The 26729-nt window shown below is 38.7% G+C and overlaps 1 protein-coding gene across 3 annotated transcripts in view; it reads left to right on the top strand.

Annotated features, from left to right (window-relative positions):
• LOC113108432 (vang-like protein 1) overlaps positions 1–22108 on the top strand; it is a 31738-nt gene extending 9630 nt beyond the window's left edge. For all 3 annotated transcript variants that reach the window (XM_026271561.1, XM_026271562.1, XM_026271563.1), the window contains exons 3-9: positions 7169–7304; positions 13652–14086; positions 14695–14870; positions 16170–16303; positions 20318–20453; positions 20582–20816; positions 21245–22108. In XM_026271561.1, the coding sequence (XP_026127346.1) occupies positions 7169–7304; positions 13652–14086; positions 14695–14870; positions 16170–16303; positions 20318–20453; positions 20582–20816; positions 21245–21505 (1513 nt within the window). In that variant the 3' untranslated portion in view covers positions 21506–22108. The remainder of the gene's footprint in view (positions 1–7168; positions 7305–13651; positions 14087–14694; positions 14871–16169; positions 16304–20317; positions 20454–20581; positions 20817–21244) is intronic.
• The last annotated feature ends 4621 nt before the right edge of the window (positions 22109–26729 follow it).

Raw genomic sequence — 26729 nt, 5'->3', positions numbered from 1 at the left:
TCAGTATTTTTGAGATGAGATTAAGACATTTTTAGTGTTTTTTTTAATTCTTTTTTATGTTTTTTTTTTTTTTAAGTTTGATGACTACATGACCAATATTGCATTTGTTGTCAACATGCTTTTTCATCTCTACATCATTTTCGTTTCCTTTCCATTGCTGCTGTTTAAGTAGTTTCTTATTGTATTTAATTGTTTGTGCTTGAATGACACTTTCTACTCATGATCACAGATTTGGTCTGGATTATCAGCTGCTGTGATATGATCCAGAGATTTCCAACATATTATTCCAGCTCTCCTTGTCAGAACGTACTGAAATACACTTGAATGCGATTAGACTGTGTTGACCCCACCTACTGTAATTAGGACGTTATTTATTGAGCGCCGCTATTGTTTGGTTTCCTATAAAATCTCCAGTGAAAGGCCCAAACAGGCCTGAGGAATTCCAGAATGAAAGCAGAGAATGTATGAGTCTTCACTGAGAAAGCCACAAATGAATGTCCTCTCTCTGTTCGGCTGTCAAACTTCCTGCCACTTTTCACTTCATCTCTGTTTCTTTCCATTTGTATTATGTTAAGGAACATTTTTTGTTGTTGGATGAATTAGGTTATGAACCCTATCCTGTAATCTCCATATCTTACCATAATTGTGTGTGTTCAGTACTTAGTCTAGTTTAACTTTTTCTACACATGGAAAAAGCAAAACATGTCTCTAAAAGATGTGATAATGAAAGTTAAAACAATGTTCACTTAAATATTAACTAACATTGTTCACACACCACCTCTTTCTGTCTGTATCTACAATTGTTAGCATACACTCATCTAGTTTCCCTTGGATCAGTGGACAGGCTCTGCTATTTCTTTCTTCCAATTTTATAATGAAGTTGAACTGCAGTTTACATTTACATACATTTATAATGTCTGGGTGGGGACGGACACCTCAATGTTTCACCAGGGGCTATCACACTGCCTCTCCCATTCAGCATCAACACCCAGTTTATATAACTTCTAATTACAATCCCATGCTTGCTGCTGGGTATTTAGAACACTGGAATACACACAGAAATGAGTAGATCTGCACTGCTGGGAAAAGGGGCTTTGTTGTTTTATTCATTGATTGCATTTAATATATATATATATATATATTGTGGCGGGGTGAGGAACTACACGACAACCGATTGACAGAGAAAGTCCCCAAAGGGTGGATTTATTAAAGGTAGGTGCTCTGGGTGAAGGCGGTGATCTCCTGTGGCGCTTCAAGTCCCTCGTGCTCGCTGTGTCCTGAGTGGTGGATCCTGTGCTGTGCTCTCCTTGGTGGGGCTGACGGTCACACGCTGAGGTAAGGGTTAGCGTCTTTGTTGGGAGACATTCCTCACCACTCTGTCTTCCTCCTCTGCCTAAGTAGGCACTGCTTGATGAGCTGCAGGTGCGGCCACTCAGCCCGTGATGAGCTCGTGCCGGTGATTCCGGTGTGTTGCCAGGGCGACGCTGACGAGCGCTCGGGACGCATGTCACACTCCCCCCCCTAAGCGTCGACCTGCGCCTGCGGTACAATGGGGAGATATGGGGAGGGTGGGGAGTGGAGCCTGACAGACCTGCGAAAGCTGCCCCTATCCTGGAGAGACCGTCCGCGTTGGCGTTGGCCGTCCCCGCCCGATGTTGTATGGTGAAGTGGAAGTCCTGGAGCGCAAGGAACCAGCGGGTTACCCTGGGGTTGGTGTCCTTTGCGCGGGCCATCCACTGCAGTGGCGCATGATCTGTCAGCAGGGTGAACCGGCGTCCGAGGAGGTAATAGCGGAGCTCCAGGACTGCCCACTTGACGGCCAGTGCTTCCTTCTCCACGGCGGCATACCGTTGTTCGGTCGGGGTCAGCTTCCGGCTAATAAAGATCACCGGGTGTTCCTCGCCGTCCTGGACCTGGGAGAGAACGGCTCCCAACCCGGTGTCCGAGGCGTCGGTTTGCACCAGGAAGGGGCAGTTGAAGTCGGGGGCTCGCAGGACTGGCTCCGTGGTGAAGGCTGACTTCACCTGCCGGAACGCCTCTTCCGCTTCTGGACTCCAGGCTATCTTCTCCGGTTGCCCCTTCCTGGTCAGATCTGTCAGGGAAGAGGCTAAGGAGGAGAAGTTAGGGATAAAACATCGGTAGTATCCTGCCAACCCCAAAAAGGCTCGTACCTGGGTCTTGGTAGAGGGCCGCGGTGCAGAGAGGATAGCTGTCACCTTCTTTTCCTGGGGGCGGATGAGGCCACGTCCCACGCAGAAGCCCAGGTACTTGGCTTCGGAGAGAGCCAGGTGACATTTCCGGGGGTTGGCGGTGAGCCCCGCCCGGCGGAGGTCCAGCAGCACCCTCCGGAGCCGCTCTAAATGTTCCCCCCAGGTCTCTGAATAGATGACCACGTCGTCGATGTAGGCCGCGGCGTAGGCCATATGGGGCCTCAGCAGGACATCCATGAGCCTCTGGAATGTGGCGGGGGCCCCGTGCAGGCCGAAGGGAAGGACCCGGTACTGCCAGTGGCCACTGGGGGTCGAGAAGGCTGTCTTAGGCTTGGCATCCTTAGACAGGGGGACTTGCCAATACCCCTTGGTGAGGTCGAGAGTTGATATGAACCGGGCCCTTCCTAGTCGATCCAGGAGCTCATCGACGCGGGGCATGGGGTAGCCATCGAATTCAGAGACCTCATTTAGGCGGCGGAAGTCGTTGCAGAACCTTAGGGTGCCGTCGGGCTTCGGGACCATGACGATGGGGCTGGACCATGGACTCCGCGAGGGCTCAATTACCCCCAACTTCAACATCTCCTGCACCTCTGTCTCGATTGCGTGTCGCCGAGCACCGTGTTTTGGGCGCCGAGGTGGCCAGCCATCGGGTGGGCGTGGGCGAGTTCCAAGACCGCCGGAACTTTGCTCCGCGGTACCACCAACAGCGTCTTTTCCTCCCCCCTCCGCTGGCCGACATAATAGAGCAGGCCGTTTTGGATGATGAAGTGGGGTGTGGGGTGGGGAGCTGGTTGTAGATCCTCTCCTTCCGCCACCCGCACTTGAGACCAGCAATGCTTGAGGCGCTCGTCCCCACGCTGCTCTTTGGCGAGCGTCCCCCCTCCCGCTATCTGCTGGAAGACATCGCAGAACAGGTTAGAGTTTTGGGAGGGGGACTCACCTCCTCGAGGGCTGTCCGACGTCAGCAGCGCGGGGCCTCGTCGAGGGCGCCTTGCTGGACTCCGGCGTCGGCGGTTCCCGGCCGGGCTAGCAGGCTGTGTGCTGGAGGTGAGGAGCTGATCGAACCCCGGCCAATCCCGGCCGAGGAGAACGGGTACCGGTAGGTTCCTTAAGATTCCCACTTCGACGGGCCAGGAACCAGGTGTCGCGGTGATGGTCACTCGCCGGGCCGGCACATGCCTGGTATCCCCGTGCACGCACGTTATCGCCAGCCGGGCTCTGGAACCTGTTCGGGGTGGAAGGACAGTCGGTTGTATCAGGCTTACCCCACTGCCCGAGTCGAGGACGGCGACGAATGGCCGGCCATTGATGCGCACCGTGGCCCGTGGTGCCTTCGGCGCTGGACCGTGGACTGAACAGCCTGCTAGCCATGTCCGTCCTGGGGAACGCGGCGGCTCGGTGGGCATGGGCTCGTCCTGGGGGCCGGGAACCGCAGGCCTGCTCACGGGTCGCTGGGTGCCCTCCGGCGAGCGTCGCTCCTGGACCACCCTTCGGGGAAAAGGCGGCGCTCGCTCCCCTATCTCCCGGTGTTGGGCGGCCTCCGCCAGCTCAATGGCCTCCACGAGCCCGTCAAGGTCGGTGGGGTTCCTCATGCCAGCCGCCTGCCTCAACGCGCGGGGAAGGGCGCGGAGGAGTCGGTCGATCACCACACGCTCAGCTACCTGGTGTACGGAGGGACCCCCGGCCAACAGCCAATGTTGGGCCAACCGGGATAGTTCGGCCGCCTGGGCGCGAGCGGGCTGTCGAGCTCGATATTCCCAGTCATGGAACTGCTGCGCCGCACAGATTGGGGAAAGGCCTACTCGGCCCAGGATCTCCTTTTTCACCTCTCCATAGTTCCGGCTTCTCTCGGCCGTCATGGTGAAATACGCCCGCTGCGCTTCCCCGATCAGCAGCGGCGCGAGGAGACGGGCCCACTCGTCCTCTGGCCACGCCTCCCGGACTGCGGTGGCCTCAAACATCCGAAGATACATCTCCACGTTGTCATGCGACGTCATTCGTGGCATCAGCTGGACGGCTTGGACACGGGGGTCAGGCAACGGCGTGCGGTGGGCGGCGGCGCGGAGGGCGGCGAGCTCACGTTCGGCGTCTCCTTGACGTGAGGCCATGTGCTCCACTATTTGTTGCTGGCGGATGCTCACCTCGGTGAGGTGTTTTAGCAGTTCTTCCATGCCGGGGGAGGAGCGGCCGCCTGTGAAAACAGAGCAGACACAAATGACAGGGGGAACAAAAAGGAAACAGGAAAAAAAAAAAAACGGGTGGCTTTAACGGTCTCCTCAGGGGTCGGTTGTCGGTGTCCACCTCACACTCTTGCCCGCATATATATATCCTTCTCAAAAAATTATCTTATTGTGATAAAAGTTCATTATTTTCCATAATGTAATGATAAAAATTAAACGTTCATAAATTTTAAATCCATTGCACACCAACTGAAATATTTCAGATATTTTATTGTTTTAATACTGATGATTTTGGCATACAGCTCATGAAAACCCAAAATTCCTATCTCAAAAAATTAGCATATTTCATCCGACCAATAAAAGAAAAGTGTTTTTAATTCAGTGCCAAGAACTTTAGCACTGTTAAGAGCAAAGAAAATATGTATTCTGAAGGCCATTTAGATATTTTAAGACAATAATTAAAGAAAGAAGAATGAGAGAATGTGGCGTGGTGCAGCAGTTGAAGATGTGGTTGTGTTTTAAATCCACTTCAGCAGAAAAAAAGGAAAAAAAAGCTAGTTCTAGAAAATTTCGTTATTTATTTACTTATTTACTTAAAATATATTGTTAAGATTAAATTAATTTTAATGAATATTATTATATTGACTCCTACTATATCAATTGTCTATCTACAAATTTTAACCTTGTACTTTGCTGTATGTTGGAGCAGCTGTTTTGTATGTGACTCAGCAGTAGACATCTTCTATAATATAACACAAATCCCAGAGTAGCCAGGGTTCCCGCTCTGCCCAGGCTTTCCAGGATTAGAGTAAAGCAACAGAGGCTTGACATATGTGATGACTTACTGTAAAAGAAAAGGAAGTGTTTTAAAAACATAAGGGTGGTATTCAAATTGGGATTGATCAAAACATGTACCTTCTGGGCATATGACTGTATGAAATGTTAATGTTGTCATTAATTGCTAATGCTTTTATCACGGTATACGGTATTATCACTGTATTGAAATTTAGTTGCAAAAACTATGTTGTCATAAACTATAACAGGTTTAATAACTTTTTTTCTTATAACAGAAAGAACTGAGCAGTTATATACAATAAAGTAATACACAAAAAAATTTATAAAGTAAAATTCACAAAGTTCACAAAATTCACAAAGATTAAAGGATAAAAGAATTATAAAGACCAATAAGTAACACTTTACGATAGATCTCATTAGTTAACCATATTTAATGCATTTACATTTAATAATGAGCCATAGCTACATCTGCTACTGTAGTTATTAATCTTTATTTAAAATAAAAAACTACAAAAAAAATAACACAGTTGCACATTTTGATTTTAACAAGGATCCTTGGTAGGCAGCCTTCCTTTTGTGTCCTTCATTCAGCTGAATTTGAAGGATTTCTGGGATGCTTCCTCCACGACCTTCAGTCACCCACAATGCTTTGTACCCATTTCATGAAAATGGAAAATGATGGAAAACGAGTCAGTACTGAGCTTGTCTGAATTTATTATGCAATGTAAGACAAAAACAATGTTTTCAGACATGAAAGGATAGACGTTATTTAAATGCTAAACTGCCAATAATTTAAGCCACAGGCAGGGAGACTAGACGACTGTGATTCATTGTATTGCATGAATAGAAAGCAAAATAATATAAAGATTTGTAATACAAACTATTTTAACAAAACTAAGTTTTGTTACTGTTTTTGTGCAGTGACGGTGAGGGCGAGAACATATGTGACGTAGCCATGCACACTTACTAGACTGTCTCATTGTACCATTCAATTTTAATATAATCACGAAGGGTAAGCACAGCACCTTAGAAGACGTTTAATTCAATGAACCAAGGGATACTAACTCAAGAACTCAGAAATTACTTTTAACAGCGAATGGTAAATAAGGGGCAGAACACACTATAAATATACAGACACAAATGGGACACACCTGGGAGCAAATAAACAAAATAATCAAACACAGCTGGAAAAGAATAAACACAACAAGGACCGAAACAGGAAAGACCAAATAAGGAAAACGGGGGAAAAACAAGACCACTGACACTGACAGGGTCGTGGACTGCATACAAAAAACAATGCTTGCTAGTACTTACTAAGTGCAACTAAATACATAAATTAAGTTCTGTGAAATAAAATGGAATTATTCAAGGAAAAACTATTGAACCCACTTACTGAAATGCATTTAATACTTCATAAAAAAGCCTTTGTTGTTAATGACAGCTTCGAGACGCCTCCTCTACGTGTGGTTTTGGCTCATTCTTCCACACAAACAGTCTTCAAATCTTGAAGGTTTCATGAGCCTCTTCTATGAGCTCTGATCTGTAGTTATTTGCTGATGCCAATAATTACTCAGAGCGAGATGTCTGATGCTGTTTGATAGTATGTGTGTTTGAGTGTGTGTGTAAAGTAGTGCTTGTATTTGTTTGTTTATCTGTTTTGTTTTGTTCTAAGGCTTGCCAGGCATTGGCTACGATGACTAAAAAGACTGAGCGAAAGATAAAAAGAGAGAGAGAGAGAGAATGCTGTGTTTGGATTAGGGTCGTCACAGCTCACTGCATCTAACCCAGTTTGCACCAGATGCTCCAGCTAGGGCATGTGCGAGACAGTGCTAGAGGAAGCCAGTAAATGTCAGCGAGAGGATGAAGAGGGAGAATGATGATGGTGGTTATCCTGTCATTAGTCTGAGTGTGTTTTCCCGCTCCCATCGCCATGGCGACAGCGTTTCCCTCACCTCCATCGCTGTGTGTGTCTCTCTCGTGCAGTGAACGTAGCAGCAGGGATCGGCACAAATCACACAGCCGAGACAGCAGCAGCCGCTCAGACAAAAATGTCACCATCAGTGCATCATCAGCTCAGCCACAGCAGCCGGATCAGAGCTCCGCCCCGACAGATGCCCAGGTGAGTCAGACACTGAAGAGATTTGAGGGGCACTGATGTAAATGTACTCCAGAGAAACTGAACCTTTGAGTTGCTTGAATAAAACACTTTCTCAGAAAACACTCTATACAGACGGATGAGGATTAGAGTAAAGCAACAGAGGGCTGGGAGCGGGGGACTGTGACGTTTGGCTAAAGAAAAATTAAACTGACATATATATTAAAAATAAATTTTTAAATATTTAAAATATTTTAGCAAATCGAAGCATGTTGCGTTTTACATGTGAACCAGTCTCCAGATTTAAAGTTAATAATATTTTCAATATTATATAAAACATTGATATTCTATATAAAATTAATATTTTATCAAATATCTATTATATTTTTTTGAAAACAAATATTACATTAATATTACACTACTATTAAAAAATTTGGAGTTTATTTAAAGAAATTACTTTTTTTTAAAGAATGCATGAAGTTCATAATTTAGTTGATCAGATTCTATTTTAAATAAATGATGATCTTGTAAACTTTTTATTCATCATATAATCCTGAAAAAAACATAAAAGATGGAACATATAACATATGTGTATATATATATATATATATATATATATATATATATATATATATATATATATATTTTTTTTTTTTTTTTTTTTTTTTTTTTTTTTTTTTTTTTTTTTTTAAAGGAACAAATCATCATATTATACTGATTTCTGTAAGATCATGTGCCACTGAAAACTGGAGTAATGACTGCTGAAAATTGTGCTATGCATAGAACATAGAAAATAGTTATTTCAATTGTAATAATATTTCACAATATTACTGCTTTCTTGTATTGTGATCAAATATATGAAACCTTTGTGAATCTAAGAGACTATTATGTTTATAATATTATAAATATTAAAAAGTCTTGCTGACTGCAAACTTTTGAACTGTAAGATGATATTTTAATGATATGTGTATATATATTAAGTAAATATTTTCCTTAAACTTATCCTTATTTCACTCATTGCAACATTGCAAACCAATTGTACATGCTTATCATTGTATACTTTACATACAGTGTAGATGCACAAATACAAACATTCTTGTTGTTTTTAATGCTGCACTGCATATGCATTTGTGCAGAATGTATGTGATGAGACTTTATGTGATGGGATGAGGGCGTCAACCTGACCGCAGCTCATAGTTAACAGAGTAAAGAGGATAACAGGGATTTCAGAGAGTGACATGCTCCAGAAAATAGGAAAATGCATTAGATTTATTGAATGTTATGTGCTGCAAGAGTAACTCATTTGTGAAGTGCTCAGTGTTTTGACAGATTAAAGCAAAGAACCTCAAAGAAAATAAGTCATTTACAGCTTAACTAATGAATATTATTCATGTTCATAGTCCTTTTTTTTTAAATCACAAGCTTCACATTTGTGTTTTTTTAAGCCTCCAGTCTGCTTGCCTGCTAGCACTCCATTGTAAAAAGCAAGTCCCAGATGTGGTTCATGCTGTTTCACACTGCATGCATAAACAGCACACAAGCGGTGCTGCAGCTTTACTGCCAAAGCAGGCTCACATTGTGCTTTCACACTAACTGTATTTCTGCTGCATAAAAGAGCTTCAGCTTTATACAGAAACTAAAGGGAGTTTGGGTTAACCACAATTGGTATTAGGTGTGTGTAATTGAGAATTACAGTATGTGATTATAAGCTTGGTGGATCACATTTACATTCAAAAAGTAATTTATATTCAATTGAACCCAATTCTATAAACTTATTTAAATTATTTGGATTGACTCTGATTTACTGATTTGCGGTGTTCGGGTGTCTGCCAGTGTTTAAACATAATGAAGGCAGATATATGTATTTTTGTGAAATGTCAAGTAGATGACTCTGTTATTTTGTGTTTCTTTATAAAAGCCAATAATGTAAAATGTGCTAATAAAATGCGTTTATATTGTTTTTAATGTATTTTCTGCTGCACTCTTAGAACACTTAGAAGTGGAAAAATAGGCTTAGAAGTGAAACTCTATGGGCAAAAAAAACTGATTGCTGCTATGAACCCAGTGTGAAACAGGCCTAATATATATATATATATATATATATATATATATATATATATATGATGTTGATTATCATTGGTTGTATTCTGGCATATACAGTAGCTGCATTTGAGTTATATAAAACACATATTTACAGGAAACAGTCAGGTTACAGGGAAGATGAGATGACTGTGCTGGAATATTATCAGAGAGACAATGAAAAATTTAATGACAGAATATGAGGGTAAAGTGTGTGTGCGTGTGTGTGTGTGTGTGTGTGTGTTTAAGGAGGGGGTTTCGTGGAATAGGCAGATATGGAAAATAAGAGTGACATACATCTCAGTATGAAGGGACGCTGCTTTGTACTTCCTACTGGGTCTCAGTTATTCTGACCTACTTGGCTCTCCCTCAGGGGCAAAAAGCACACAAAGTTTTTATAGGTCCTCATGTCTGTCTACATTCATTTGTGCAAGTGTGTGTCTGAGTGTGTGTGTTTAAATACTGTACATTTCTGCTTGAAAAGACTTTGGAAGAATTCTGATTGATTAGATTTTAGTGCATTATATTATATAAATCAATACTGAATAAAATGATGTTTGTTTCCACAAAAAGCAGCATAAACCTTAAAAAAAAACACTGACAATAATAAGAAGTATTATTAACTGAGCATCAATGATAATTGATAATAGCTGAGCAGCAAATTACCATATTACAAATGTTTTCAAAAAAAAATTATGTGATGGTGAAGACGTGAGTAAGGGTTTCTGAAAATTCAACTTTGCCTTCAAAGGAATTAAATACATTTTAAGATATCTTAAAATAAGCCACAGTTATTTCAAATGTTTATATTTTTCACAAAATGTATTTATTTTTGATCAAATAATTGATCAAACTGATGAGCCTAAGAGACTTCTTTCAAAACTGGTATATTTGGTTAAAAATATCATAGTAAAATGAGGAAAGCCCCTGGCACCGCTAAAAGGTTAATGCCATGCCCTTGAACGGCTGTCAGGTCTATTCTTCCCCGAGTCATTTCATCATGTTGGCTCTGATCTTCTTTTGTCTTCCTGTCATTTAGCCCGGGCCTCTGGAATGTTTTCTCCAGTGAGGAAACTTTAGACGTTAGTGAACAGAATGACTTGGAATAGCAAACATGTTACTAGCTAAAGGGTCTATATTTATGTTTGCAAGTTGTGCCCTTGTTTGAGTGTGCCTTACTTGCTAAAGTCAGTTTTATTTATAAAACAGATAGCTCTGGCTTGGTCATTTGATTGGCTGAATTTCAAAGGCTACATAGATTTATCCATTGTTTTGGTCTTTAACTCTTTTCAGTATTTTTCAGGCACATAATGAAGTTGTCTGATAATATAATACCTCCACAGAGTGCTGCAGTGATTATGTATCTTTGTAGGTCAGTACTGAAGTTAAATAAAAAATAATAATAATAATAATAATTGGATTGTTCCATTGGCTTTTGGAGTATTGCAAAAATAAGTTCTGTGACAATGTTTATAATTCTTACACATTTTGTTCATCATGATAATGTTAAAATATGAACAAAATTTTTTAATAATCGGCAGAAAAAAAGATAAATATAAGCTTAAACTATATACGAATTACGAACTACACCAAAGTCACATGATTTGAACACCACCAACATTTAGCGTCTCATTTAACCTCTTAAGTGACCTTTTTCAAGACAAGCAATCGTTTTTAAAAAGCGCAAGTGGGTATTACTGAGGTATTTTGTATACAGTAAAACATGAAAATGTCTTTAACTTGTGTTAATCACAGACCTTATTTCATGCATTTAACAATAAACCCACTCAAAAAAAAAAAAACCAACAACATAGACTTCAGAACTCTGTTAGCCTCTATCAGAGTGTCATCACTAATGACAGATGTCTATTTTAGTTCCTCCCCTTTCCCCCAACTCACTCACTTTGATTTATCTCGCTTCTCACGGAAGTTAAAAGCACAGAGTCAAAATGAGTTATTAATCCTTATCTAATGCAGCTTCTAACCTTTCAAAGCCAGCCTCTGTTAAAAGGAATGTCATGGGTTCAATACAAATTAATTCAAAATCAAGTTAAACCATGCCGAAAGCTGTAAGATACTACGGACTATTATTTTAAATCATTGTGCTATTAGTCATGTCTGTAATTCATGTCCATAGTCATTATGTTCATTTTCATTTGGAGTTGTGAACATGAGAAACATATCTATGTAGGTTTATTTAGGAAAAAACGAGTGGAATAGGGCGAAGGGTGGAGAAGAGAGAGATGTAGGAGTTTCTCACACTTGTTTACCACTCCCTGGCTTTCTGCTTTTCTATCTGTGGTACATCTCAGACTGTGGCTCTGTGAGAGGGAAATGGGCTGTACTCGAGTCAAGCAGAACACTAACACACATGCAAACACACACTATTAGCTGTGATGTGTGCTTCCTTTGTCTCTCTCAGTGGGGGAAGCACATTCAGCAGTGTGGGACTGTGGACAAAATTGAACAGATCAGATCGCTGCAAATATAGTCTGCCCTCTGGTCACAAAGGAACAGCTCATAAGAGTTATTAAATTAACAAAGGCCTAGTTTAAAATAAGAATCTTTGTGGAAATATTCTGCAGTAAAATGAAATAAACTTTTAAAATAGAATATTGTTGTTCTTGGGTTAAAGAGTAAGTTCAACCAAAAAGGAAAAGTCTGTTATCATTTATTAACCCTTATTTTATTGTCTCTTTGAGCTGGTCTCAGGAAAATGCGTATCAATACCACAAGTTTTTTTGTGTGTGTTTTGCATGCTGTTGACTTTAGTATGCATACGAGATGCACGTTTAGCTGTGGGTAGCTGTGGCCTAATGGTTAGAGATTTGGACTAGTTACCTGAAGGTTGCTGGTTTGAGTCTCGGTGCTGGCAGGAGTTGTAGGTGGGGGAGAGTGAGTGAACAGTGCTCTCTTCCACCATCAATATCCATGGCTGAAGTGCCCTTGAGCAAGGCACTGAGCCCCAGTTGCTCCCTGGGTGCTGCATATATAGCTGCCCACTGGGTGTATTTTCACTTCTCACTGCTGTGTGTGCACTTGAATTTGTTAAATGCAGAGCACCAATTCCGAGTATGGGTTACCATACTTGGCAAATGCCATGACTTTACTTTACGTGGCGTGCAAATAAAATACAGTTTTTGCGAGCATATGATATGCACTTTGTTGGCATGCATATTATACACACCTACCCCACACCCCTAAACCTAACCATTGGGATGATTTCAGTCAAATCTAACAGTTTGTAAAGTAAAATTTCCGCCTGGCTTGCTGTGTGAACCTTTGCAGCTGTGAGACTGTTATTGAAGGATGAACCCCGCTTATAGACATTTTTAGTTGAATATTTTATTTCAAATGTGGAAAGCCAATCATTTCAATCCAGTTGTTTTTGAAGTCTGAAAGGTATAGTACCAAAAACAGTATAATTTCAAGGGTCAAAAGTAGGTGGAAAATGGTCAATAAAAAAAATGAAGAGATATGACCTTTTTAACTGTAGTTTGAGGTAGCTGTGTTAGACTTTAGTGCTCAAAAATGTGAGTGTAAATTTGTTTATTGCATATATTGATTACAGCAGTATTTTACACTAGTAGTTGACTGTGGTTCCAGCAAAACACTTTTGGTGGTTGATCCTTTGAATTCATCTGATGGGCTTCTCTAATAAAAAAAGTTCATGTGCATCTGTGTTTGTGTTTCCACCAACTTTTACAACACCTTCTTTAACCTTTTCCATCTGCCATTTCCTCACTTCTGATGATGACACCTAAAGTTATTTTTGCACAAGGGTTGGTACAAACTCTAATCTGTGTAATAGAAAGGGAAATTATTTTCTTTTTTGAGCTGAAACCATCAGACGATATAGTCACATTGATTTGTTGTCACTTTTCTTACACCTACTAATAATCCCTTTTCTTTAGTCACATACATCTTATGCTTATCTTATATTGTATTAGTTAGTTGTCTTATTCGTTATTTCTTTGGCCCTTGATTCTTTGAATCTAACAATACCAGGTTATGCAAGGTCCGCCATATAGCAGAGTTGCAGCAGTGTTGTTCCTAAACTCATTGAATTGAGCTTAAATATAGTCTGTTTTGCTCAGTAATTGCTGCATGCAGCTGTATTTTATGTCTAACATGGATGGAAAAGTGGGCAAATCAAAAGTTATAAATGTGTCTTTTCCTGTATTATCGATCCTGAGTGCTGGGTTTGGGCATCTGAGATAACAGGGCTTTTAGGAGTATGTTGAATTTTGATGTGCATGGTATATTGCTGATCCCTTCCCACCTCTTGACAGGATGACAACTGGGGCGAAACCACCACAGCGGTCACTGGAACTTCAGACCACAGCTTGTCTCAAGAGGATTTGGCTGGCTTTGGAAAGGACACGGAAGGTCCAGTAGAGAAATTGAACTGTGTACGCTTCCTTCCTTTGGCCCTCACCCTTGTCCTGGGCCTGATGGTTCTGGTCACCCCCCTGTCCTTCCTGGTGCTGCCCCAGCTGATGTGGCCGGAGCGCCTGCAGGCTTGTGGCACTGCCTGTGAGGGCCTGTTTCTTTCACTAGCATTCAAGCTCCTCATTCTTTTGCTGGCTGGTTGGGCGCTGCTTGTGCGACCGGCGCGGGCATCCCTTCCCCGGATAGCAGTGTTCCGTGCCCTGCTGGGGTTGCTCACGCTCCTCCTGCTACTCTCCTATTGGCTGTTCTTTGGAGTGCGCATCCTGGACTCGCAGGTATGGGCAAATGTGTGTAGTGACCATGGAGAATCAATAGAAACATGTTGAGATTTGTGGAACTGTGATTGTGTGAATTAAGTTTTTATAAAACGGATAGTTTCAGCTGTTGATGAGCCATCTTTAAAGCCGTATTGAAATAAATACAGATATGCACACCTTGGGTAATTATGTTTGAGATGTTACTGGCACTGAAACTACTCACTTCACTTATAATGAATGTTTTCTATTTTAATATATTTGAAAATATCATTTATTCCTGCATGTGATGGTAAAGGGTTTTCAGCATCCACTGTTCCACTCTACAGTGTCACACAATCCTTCAGAAATCATTTTGATTATACTTTTTTTTTCAGGATTCTTTGATAAAGCAAAAGTTAAAATTAACTTTTATTTCAAATATAAATCTTTTGTAATGTGTCTTTAATGCCACCTTTTATCCATTTAAAGCATCCTTGTTGAAAAGTAATAATTTAATATATTATTAAATTATTTTATAACACTGAAACTAAAGATAACATAATGTCTTTTCTTTAAGAAAATCTGTGAATTTAGTACAGGTTATTTTGATTCCATTTGCGTACTGCTTTACTATATGTGCTTGACAGGATGAGAACTACCAAGGCATAGTGCAGTTTGCCGTATCATTGGTGGATGCTCTGCTGTTCATCCATTACCTGGCAGTGGTTCTGCTGGAGATCCGACATCTGCAGCCCTGCTTTTCTCTCTGTGTCGTGCGCTCCACCGATGGAGAGACTCACCACTATAACCTGGGACAGCTCAGGTGCCAGCTGAAAACAATGACCAAACTTTGATTAAAATGATTATAATATGCTGTTTAACGGTCTGTTGCACGCTCTTTAGTCAAATAATACAAAAGAAGTCAAAAGAAAGAGAAAGTCACTTCAAATTAAAGGTTCCAACTAATACTAAAACGTTGTACAAAACCTGCATTTTTTACATTAGAGAATTTCTATAGAAAACCAGTTATTTATTGATGTGTTCAAGAATTTAGATACCAGAAAGGACTTTTTAGAGAATAGATAAACATATACACCACAGTGAAATTTTTTTATTATTAGAATTGGGTTCTTCATTGAAACATAAGGATCATTGTAGATCTTTAATTTTAATACTGTTTAAAACATCAAATCTGCAAACAAACTATATATATTAACAAAGAAATGTTTATAGAACATTAGAGGTATCTGTAATTGCACTGATTATATGGCTGAGCTGCTTTCTGGCTGAGATATTTTATGTACTTGTGTACACAAAACTGTGTGTGTGTGGTCTTTTTTTTGTGACATATCAGGACACAACTTTGTATAATGACATGGGTATGACACAGGTATTACAAGGAGAGGGTGACTTATGAGGACATAACCCATGTCCCCATTTTTCAAAACGCAGAGGTTTTTTTTTTTTTTTTTTTTAAGTAAAAATGCACAAAGGTTCCTGTGAGAGTTAGAGTTGGGTGTAGGGTTGGTGAAGGCCAATAGAATATACAGTTTGTACAGTATAAAAACCATTACGCATATGGGATGTCCCCACTTTTCACAAAAACAAACGTGTGTGTGTGTGTGTGTGTGTGCGCGCACTGTTTAATGCATTAATAATGAGTAGAGGTTGGGCCAAGGGAAAAAGGTTCATTAATCAATCCATTACAGAAACTCCCTACTTTGCCCTGCGTTACTTCCCCTCTCCCTTCCTCTCTCCTGCCCATCGCTTTCCTTTGTTCTTGCTCCCATTGTTTCATTGGCTGAACATTTTTGATCCAGTGCTGCTACAGAATCAAGTGACAGTGCACACACACACACACACACACACACACACACACACACAAAGCCAAATGAAAAATATTATTATCTGACATCCAATGACTCTGTTTAATGCAATACGTGATGGGATTGTGTGTTCCTGTATTTTAATATTACAAGGGTTTTTTTAATTTATATATATATATATATATATATATATATATATATATATATATATATATATATATATATATATATATATATATATATATATATATATATATATAATGTTGATCGGTCTGTCTCTCTTTCTCTCTCTGTAGCATTCAGCGGGCAGCCCTTGTAATTCTTGAACACTATTATAAGGATTTCTCTGTCCACAACCCTGCCCTTCTAACAGCTGCAAAGTCCAGGGCAGCTAAACATCTGGCTGGGCTAAAAGTCTATAATGTAGATGGTGAGTTTAATCTGTGTAAAGTCTGTTTTCTGACCTGACTCTTTCTGAAGTCATTTTGGACATCAAAGGCATCAAAATTGAGATGTCTTTAATACTGTATATGAAATATTTCTCCTAATTCTCCTAATTTTAAAGCGTGCATTGAATCACAATACATTCATTGTTGGGTTTACTCTCTGCTGTTAATGGAATACCAAAATTCATGCAAAAACTAACATTCACTATACATTTACTAACCCTCAAGGCACCTAAGATATACATTAATTAGTTTCTTTATCAGTTAGATTTTGACAAAAATTTGCGTTACATCACTTGCTTATGAATGGATCCTCTGCAGTGAATGGGTGCCGTCAGAATGTCCAAACAGCTGATGGAAACATCACAATATTCTACAAGTAATCCACATGATTTTAGTCCATCACTTAACATCTTGTGAAGTGAAAAGCTTTGTGTTTGTAAAAAAAAAAAAAAAAGAAATAATAATAATATTAATAATAAATCATCAATGTGTTTTAACTTTAAACAGTCGATTCTGGCCAAAATTTTGTTTAATTTATAATGATGCTTCGTCAAGTCAAACTTCCATTACATTGTTGTCCTCTCACAAAATCAACTGACATTTGATTAGAACAGTTTTACAGTGTTTCCACTTGTCAAAGGTGCTTCATCTGTGCATATTTCTCTCCTGATTCAGACGAGGTGACTTTTTCACTAGAGAAGGCAGTATGGATAGAGTTGTATTTTAGCCAGTTGAAATAGTTTGAATTTAAAAAGATCTTTATGACACATTTGTTTATTACAAACAGGCAGGTTTTTGCTTCAAAAGATGTTAATTGATCGACTGTAGTCAAGGATTATTGTGATGTTTTACCAGGTGTTTAGAATCTCGTTCTGATGGCACCCATTCACAGCAGTGAATCCATTGGTGAGCAAGTTATGAAATGCTACATTTCAAGTAAATTCTTTGTTTTGTATTTGACCAACCCCACACTTTTTTTCCACTATATACAACCAATTGTTTTGTTTCTAATTGTATCCCTCATGAGGAATTTTAATAGAAACATCTGATATAAGTTGAGAAAGTTGATCTACAGTTGGTTAAATCAACTTAAAACATCAAGTCTCCAAAGTGGTAAAGTAATATTATTCTGATTTTATTAAAAGACGTACTAAATGAAGCTTTTACTTTTAATGCAGCAACTGTGTCAATCAGTTACCAACAATATCTAACAAATCTTCTGTAACAAATCTTTTTGCAGAGTTTAAAGCCAAACTGAAAAGCTATCTATTCGATTGTAAGTTCATACTGTATTATACATTCAGAAATCCTTTCACAGAGACACTGAATTGTTAAGTGCTCCACATGTCTTGGTTATTTGCTTGTGCATGCAGTCATTGTACACTGTGCACAAGGACACAGACTTGCATCACAGAAAATTATTTGCATCAAGAAATCATTCTACATGTCTTGACTACTGTGAAAAAGGCACTCATCTTTGCACTCACTGTGCTCTAAAAACCTGTCCAAAAAGTCAATAATTCTTCCTCCCACCAGATTTTAAAAACACTCTCCCTCTCTTCCTCTGTCTTTGTTTGATATTCATGATGTGCTGTCACCACAAGAAATGCACATACACCACGATGCAGAGATGCATACGTGGGATCAAGTTAACCCCTTAAGCACTCAAAACTTCCTTCATGCCTGTGGGTATTGAAGCAGGCCAGGAATGTGTGTGTTTGAGTGTGAGTGTGCACGTATATGAAAATCTGCAGAGTGTAGCTCTTTGTGCTTTGCACAGATTGTCAGAGTATTAATAATGCATCACTGAAAAAAAAAAACATATCTTTTTTTCTAGGTTTCAGAGCGCTCTGAAATAGTATACACTTAACTACATGTTTTTTCTGTGTGTTAAATTAGTTTAAAATCTTGTCTCTTTTAATTATTTTCCTTATTTTATGTGTATATATGTTAAATATAAATAACTAGTGAGGAAAGGTTGGTTTCAAGATTCGCTGGTCCATTTTTAGTATATGTGATTTCTGGAGGTGATTTGGTGAGCTATAGAAGAAATCACAAAGCTGCCCTGCTACCAAGGAAAGTCATGCTGCCCTTGTCATGCATTATTAATTATAACTGTGACCTGAATATGGATAAATATGCATAAATAAATCTATTCACCGCATTACTATGCACATAGAGCTAATATGCATTACGTGTGATCATCATGGCCCCATTCAACATGAAAATGTGCTTGGCTGCCAGTGATCTTTTTTGCAGTAAATGTAACATACTGTTCAAAGGTTTAGGGTTTGGTAAGATTATTTTAATGATTTTTTAAAAGAAGTCTCTAATGCTCTCCAAGGCTGCATTCATTTGATAAAAAATACGGTACTGTAAGGTCCACATGATTGGCCAAATGGAGGTATCCAATGGTGGGATGAAGGTTTAATGCGTATTTGGTCATTTCAGTGTGCAAAGTTATTAAATTGAGGTTAAATTTAAATATAACTCCATTTTATTATGACCTCGCATTTGAGTTAGAATGTCAATTACTGCTCATCTATATGATTATTTATCTAGACATCTGCTTATTCTATTTATTCTTTATATTATTGTACTCGTTCAATTGGGTGCTCATGTCTCTCAAATCGCTTTGGTCGTTAGCTTATCTTACGGTCACATTCTCATCAGTCTTGGTTATTAGACAGAGCTAACGGTCTAATACTGTAGATGGTCGCTCTTATGCTTGCTCATTCTAAAAGTACTTTTAATTAGCCTCCATAGATTTGTACACTCTTGAATAAAGCAACATTATTTCTAGTCAGAGGTCACCACCACTGCTATAGATGTAAGACAACCAATATTACTTTCCCTAACAATAGATTTGTTATGGTCATGACATGGTTTTCCCATGTAAGGTTAGGCTCACCCGATTTACGTTGGTTGAACAACATCCAGTTGACCTAAAAGGAAATTCCCATAAGCCCTTACAATCTAAGTACATTTGAACTAATACTAAGTGTTAGCCAGATCTCTAAAGATACATAGTTTGTGTGCCCTATGCTCCATCTCAACTGAATTTTAGTCCGTTACTAACCTGATGCAGGAAATGCAGTAACAAGGATTCAGCATAATCTACTAGAGTCAATAATTACAGAGTGAAACAGAATAAATCAATTGTAACAATTATCAGGTAAATGTGTATTGAAGATCCACACCTGACCTTAGTCTTATGTGGAGACAGATATCTATATGTTAAAGCACTGTGTGTGTATTGTCCGTCTCAGAAGAAAAGAAAAGTGTCTGAGGTTCTGTTAATCTCACAGTAATGTGAAATATTACAATTTATGATAACTGCTTTTAATGTGAATATATTTTAAAACGTAATTTATTCCTGTGATGGCAAAGCAGAATTTACAGCAGCCATTACTCCAGTCATCAGTGTCACATGATCCTTCAGAAATCATTCTAATATGCTGATCTGGTGCTTAAGAAGCATTTGCTTACTATTACAAATGTTGAAAACCGTTGCTGCTTAATACTTTTGTGGAAACCATAATAATTATCCCCCCGATAAAAGTGGGGGGGATTCTTTAATGCATAGGAAGTTGAGAAGAACAGCATTTATTTGCAATATTAATCATTTGTAACATGAATGTCTTTACTGTCACCTTTGATTTTTTAAATACATCATTGCAGAATAGAAGTATTATTTTCTTTCAAAGAAAAAACATCTTACCGAACCCAAACTCATGAAAGGTAGAGTATATGACCTGTATGAGAGGAAATAACCGGACAATAAAATTACAACGTAAAAAAATATATAATAATAATTAATTATATTACTTATTAATCAGCATTATAATGACTGCTGAATGACACATTTGCATGATAATCTGCAATAAGATCATTTGTAATATAGAACAATTTCAAAGGGACTTTGTTGGGTTTTTTAATTATTATTATTAAATTGCATCTGTTCTGTCCCATGATGCTAATCTTTCTCTTTCCAGGTGCTGGTAGCGATACTGCAACAGCTCAATCTCGGGCTAAAATAGCAGCTGCCGCCCGACAGAGAGACACCAGCCACAATGAGCTGTACTACGAGGAAGCAGAGCATGATAGAAGAGTCCGAAAGCGCAGAGCACGGTACCAAAAACTAGAGAGGGGCATACTTTATGAAACAAAAAGTTTGTGATACAGAGCATGCAATAGAATTGTGGTTTCAATAAAAACTACTGCACTGCAGCTTAATATGTAACATTTTCTCCTTCTAGGCTGGTGGTGGCAGTAGAGGAGGCGTTTACACACGTTAGACGGCTGCAGGAGGAGGAGAAAAAGAAGCTGCCAGGAGATGAGATGGATCCACGTGAGGCAGCGCAGGCCATCTTCCCCTCCATGGCTCGAGCACTGCAGAAATACCTGCGCACCACCCGTCAGCAGCACTGCCACAGCATGGACAGTATTCAAGCCCATCTGGCATTCTGCATTACAAACAACATGACTCCAAAGGTGAGACACTGTGTGGCATGAATCTCCTAATTGATACTATCAAACATGTCCTCAAATATATATGATTCAAGTCCATAATAGGAGTGAGACTCAAAAAATATTTTTGTGTAAAGTTAAATATTTGAATTGTATATTCAAACCCTATTACAAAAACCCATGGGAAAATATTGAAGGCACCGCATGGTGAAAAAGACTTCTTGGTTTTGACGTTTGTGTCTGGAACACTGTATAATGTCATCACTGACTGTGTGATTTTGTAAGCTTAAAGTTCTGCTGTAAAGCAGGTCTAAAAAGACAGTAGTGTCATTATTCAGCTCGAATAAAAAAATTCAAATAAATATTACATGCAACTTCTAAATCAAATGAACTTACTGTAGGATACTGACAGACATCATCGAACAGATATGGATGCTGTTATTCCCTCTTAGGCATTTCTGGAGAGCTATCTGATGGCTGGGCCCACACTGCAGTATACGAGAGAGTGCCGGCAGACCCGGCAGTGGACGCTGGTCAGCGAAGCATCGGTCAACAGTCCCCTCCGTCACGGCTCTGAATTCCAGCTCAAATCATCTGACTTCAGCTTAGTGGTCACCAGCAAAGCTATCCCTCACCTCAAACTCGGTGAGGAGTACGTCCACCCCAAATCTCACAAGTTTGTACTACAACTACAGTCCGAGACCTCCGTCTGATGGATTCAGTTGCTTTTGTCTGTTTGGTTTTCTACACTTGTAAATTTTGGACTAGTGCTATTTTGTTTGAAATTATTTTTTACTTTTTCACAGTTTATAAATGGCATTTTACATAATAGTTGTATTTTGATAAAATATTTGTTATTACCAAGAACAGAGATGGGGAAAAAAACAAAAATATATACATGGTCTGTATGTATCTGATTATTTAGTGCTGACTGGTGTGATTGTGCTGCTTGTCTGTATGTTTCTTTCTGCATAATAAATGCTAATTACAAACTGTGATAAGCATAAGACTGAGGCATCATTGGTAAAGTTTTTGCAAGAAGATATTGTTTATGATATCTATGTTTGTAAGACATTTTTTTTCTCAGTTGACCATAACAGATTCTGTAAGATCTAGTAAGGTCACAAACATTGGTTAGAGAGTCAGATTTACCAATGCCATATACATAATAGTGGTATAATAGCAAAAACATAAATTTTCACCCTTTTGTTGTTGTTGTTTTTTATTACCATTTTATATGTTTGGAAAAAAATGGGTAATATGTTGTGGAAAAAAACTGCCTTTTTTGTGATTAATAAATTGTGATTTGTAGATTGCCCCTTTTTTGTGTGTGGTAATTAAATTGTGAATAAGGTATTTTAATGTTACATTTTTTTCAGTGTGTGTGCATCATCATTAAAGAATTATTAAAATGATATGTCCAATTGTATATGGAGAAGTAGCCTAATCATTTTAAATTAATTGCAAATTCTCTTTTTCTTGTATGCAAAACGTGGTTGTTTACGCATGTTGTTAACTCAGTAGTAGAAGAGGTTCTCGCAATTCCACTCTGTTTTACCCTGCCTTAAAAACTGCTCCTGTACCCCACACGATACGAACAATAGAATACAGTTTTTTCAGGTTACCGGAATGGACACAGCATGAGGACATTTACATATTGCAATCACACATTTAACTAGCCAACCCAGAACTGGTTTGTCCACTTTGCAGCCCCCAACACAAAAACCTGGTACAGTATGTGTCATTGGGCTAAAATCAAATTACAACTAAATACCTAAATATACACAGCTTTAGCCTACATCAAAACATGTTGGAAACATTTGAGTACATTTAACATCTCGTCGTTACAATCTAGTCTTTACGAAACAGTCGCAGTTGATTACCTTGTCATTTGGGTCAAGAAGTGTCTGCTAAATGCAATGTAATTACAACACACTAAAACGCATGTGAAGAAACTTCCCTTGGCCAGTACAACGCTGTTTTCACCACCTGGAGGCTTGTACTGTAGATGGCCAAGTCCTGCACCCAGCCACAGCAGAAAGTCTTGTAACTTTCCAAAGTCTTGTGGCTTTTAAACTCCTGCATTGTGTAGTAGCGTACACCAAAAACAAGATAATTCACAATGTCCATATGTGCGCATGGAGGTAAATGGGGAGTTTCAAATTAATACATTAAAGACAGAGCATCATTGAATGGTTTTAGCAGCCTTCTAATTTTTTTAATAATGGATGGATTTGATGTACTGTTCCGTCTACTTAGTAAAAGCAATAAAAGAAGGTTTTGCATTACTAAATTTGACTGTGAATATGATATTTCCCTAAAATGATCAATAGATTAATATTTCTTTCTGTTTTTTACTCTTGTTATCATGAACACCAAACAGTACATTTTTCCATAACAAAGAAAAATCATCAATAAGATTAACAGTAATGTATCGGGACAGATCTTTCCAGAAAGTGGTGGCAAAGGAACATTGCCAGAACAGTACCATTTGTTTCTGGACATATTCCACAAAAAGAACTGTTAACACATATGTCAAGCGTAATAGTATAATACCTATGTATGATTTTGAAAGATACTTCTCTTTCTTTTTTTTTCTTTTTTTAGGAGATATTTGTAAGGAAGGTTCCATATATTCCCCCAATTCAGGTTGTCAACAAAGTTAGACCAGTAAGGAACAACATAAGGTATGCTGGTGACATCTTTCTGGAATAAAAGAGTGAATATTACGATTATTATTCCTCATTGTGGTTTTGAAACATAATTTACCAACCGAGGTCAACTTAGGGTCCAGATCTGTAAGGCAATCTGGTTTTCCAGCCCCTTTTAAGATAATTAAAATACCAGATGGGTAAGCACCCATAACAATTGCAAACTCTCTTGGAGTGACTGGAATGCCAAAAGTGTGAAGGAATTCAGAATAATTCCTCAATGATCCACTATCATTTATTTGTTGGCACACTAGAATTATGTTGTTATTATTGAACCAAGTTTTAAAAAATAAGAAGTGTCGATTCACGCACCAGGGAGACACAGGAGAGAGTAAGAGATCCAATTGCTGGTATTTATTATCAATTCAGGGTAATCCAATTCATGGTCAAACAAGCAGAGGTCAAAGCCAAACAGACAGGATTTTTTTTATAGTGAATTCATTTGATTGTTAATAGCCATCAATTTTTTGATTTTATAACAACCTGACATAAGAGGACACATGACAATTTACTTATAAGAACTTATAATACTGATAAGCTAACATCTCCCATTTTGTTTTTGTTTTTTTGTCGTGCAGTTATTTCTACTGTGGCCGAGATATCTCAACATACTGCAACTTAAGAAAACACATGCAAGTATTGCAAATCATCACAACACATGCATATAACGAAATGCACTGCAAATCACCACAACACATGCATATAGCGAAATGCGCTGCAAAATGATCACAACACATGCATATAACGAAACTCGCTGCAAATACTTCACAACACTTGCAAATTAAGAAACAATTAATTAGGCATTGCAAATGTATTTTCATTAACCTTGAAAATATATTTAGGATATATTTATAAATATATATATATATATAAATTATATTTAGGATATTAAAGTTAGCCATTTTAAGTAACGTTTTACATTTAATCATGTAATTATTCAGCTTATTCAGGCTAATAATATCCAAAAGATTAATGAATCATGGTAAAAAAAACACAATGAAAAAAAAAAACCTCACCTTTCAGTTCACCAACAACTCCACTGACCAGTAGCCATTGCACAATAAGCAAATCCCAACCTGGTCCTACACTTTTTGGGGTTTCCTTGAAACATTTCCATTGTGGTCAGTGTTATTTGCAGCACTTTTATGTTATGAAGAGAGTCAGAGGCGTTCGGATCCAAATGCAGTATTTATTTAGAAAATGGCCAGGTGTGTCAGGGATAACCAGAATTGAAACCAGAAACAAGCAGTGATCTGGGCAGAGAGCACAGAAATCAGAGTCAAAGGTCAAACACAGGAAAAATGCTTGGAAATGTCAGACTGGCTAAACAAGACTTCGCAAAGTGGTGGAGTGAGTGTGCTGCTTATATGTGTGTGTAAATGAGGTGCAGGTGTGGCAAGTAGATAGCTGATGAATGAGGTGCAGGGGTGGCAAGGTGATAGTGATGCAGTGACTCATGGGAGATGTAGTTTGGGTGTGGTGCAAGCAACAGAATGAGAGGTGCTAGTGTCCAAGTGATGATATGGTGACATCTGGTGGTTGATGGGTGGAATGGTCCTGAGTGGAGTTCCCTCTACTGAAGTTCATGGGCACTCCAGATAATGATTGTGACAGTTAATTGCATGTGCTGTGAGAATTTGCAGCGTTTCTTAATATGCATGTATTGTGAAGGATTTGCAGTGCGTTTCGTTATATGCATGTGTTGTGATGATTTGCAGCGCGCTTCGTTATATGAATGTGTTTGATGGTTTGCAGCGCGTTTCGTTATATGCATGTGTTGTGATGATTTGCAGCGCGTTTTTTTTTTTTTTTTTGCTAGTGTTTTTTCAATTTGCATGTGTTTTCTTAAATTGCAGCGTGTTGAGCTCTCTCTGCCACCGTATATTTCAGGCGTTTGATCTATCAACTGAGAGAGCACAACCTGTTTATTATATTATAATGAATATTTAATATGACAATTGAACTTTGACTATAGCCTAGATATGTTGCATATTAATTGTTCTATTTACTTAAAGCATATGTTTGTGTATTTTGTGTTACTCCACAATGATGTTCTACTTGAGGGCATTTGTAATGTATAGGCAGCGGAGCACATAATTTTTTCAGCCTAGTTCTCATAAGAGAACCTGGAGATTTGGTTTGGTCCTCACACTGCACATAGCATGACCCATTAAATGCAACTATAAAAAAATAATTAATAATAGTTATAATATTATTACACTTTATTTCGTTTTTAAAAAATTTAATAATAGTAAATAAACTAAATGAAAGTGTGTGATAATATTAAAAATAAAAAGCAGTCCTAGTATTAAATACAAATGCATTTATTTTATAGTAAATAAACGTAAAAATAAAATTCTAAACTTTCCTTCTACTTTGTTTGCCTTTTTATTCGCTTTGGGAAAAAAAGCATCTAAAAATAAATAAATAAAAGCGTTTTCTTCATATTCAAACTTAAAATCAGCAGGCTTTTATTTTGGCAGGTTGCCGGCAAGTAAGTATATGCGCTTCTGGATTTAGCCCTGCTGATTAAAGAGCGTCAGTGGATGAATGTCACCGTTTTGTATTGTGCTTTGAAACGGTAGGCATAGCCTATATTTATGCACTGTAAAACCCGACAAGTTAACTTAACTCAAATCGTTTGAGTAAACCGATTGCCTTGACTGTAATACCTGACAAGTAAACTTAACTCAAACGGTTTGAGTAAACAGATATCCTTAAGTTATGTTAACTGAAACCGTTTGAGGAAACCGATTGCCTTAAACCATTTAAGTTGAAAAAACTAACAGATATGAGTACTCTGAACTTAATTCAGTTGAGTTCACTGAAAGAAGATATACATTGCAATTAAGTGATTAAGTGATTAATTGAGCTTTAGTGATGAACACCTGCTGTTAACAAACAGAATTAATGAAGAAAAGAGAGAAAGGAACAACAGCTGACTTCAGATACAGCCTCACTCAAACCTGACAAGTTATGTTAACTCAAACCATTTGAGGAAACTGATTGCCTTAAACCATTTAAGTTGAAAAAACTAACAGTTACGAGTACTCTGAACTTAATTCAGTTAAGTTCATTGAAAGAAGATATACATTGCAATTAAGTAATTAAGCGATTAACTAAGTGCTGATTGAGAATTAGTGATGAACAGCTGCTGTTAACAAACAGAATCACTGAAGAAAAGAGAAACACAAGAACTACTACAACTGACTTCAGACACAGACTT

This window comes from Carassius auratus, chromosome 9, assembly GCF_003368295.1.
Source record: "Carassius auratus strain Wakin chromosome 9, ASM336829v1, whole genome shotgun sequence".
Taxonomy (NCBI): domain Eukaryota; kingdom Metazoa; phylum Chordata; class Actinopteri; order Cypriniformes; family Cyprinidae; genus Carassius; species Carassius auratus.
Note: the sequence above shows the minus strand (reverse complement) of the source record. Positions and strands in the feature narration are given on the sequence as shown.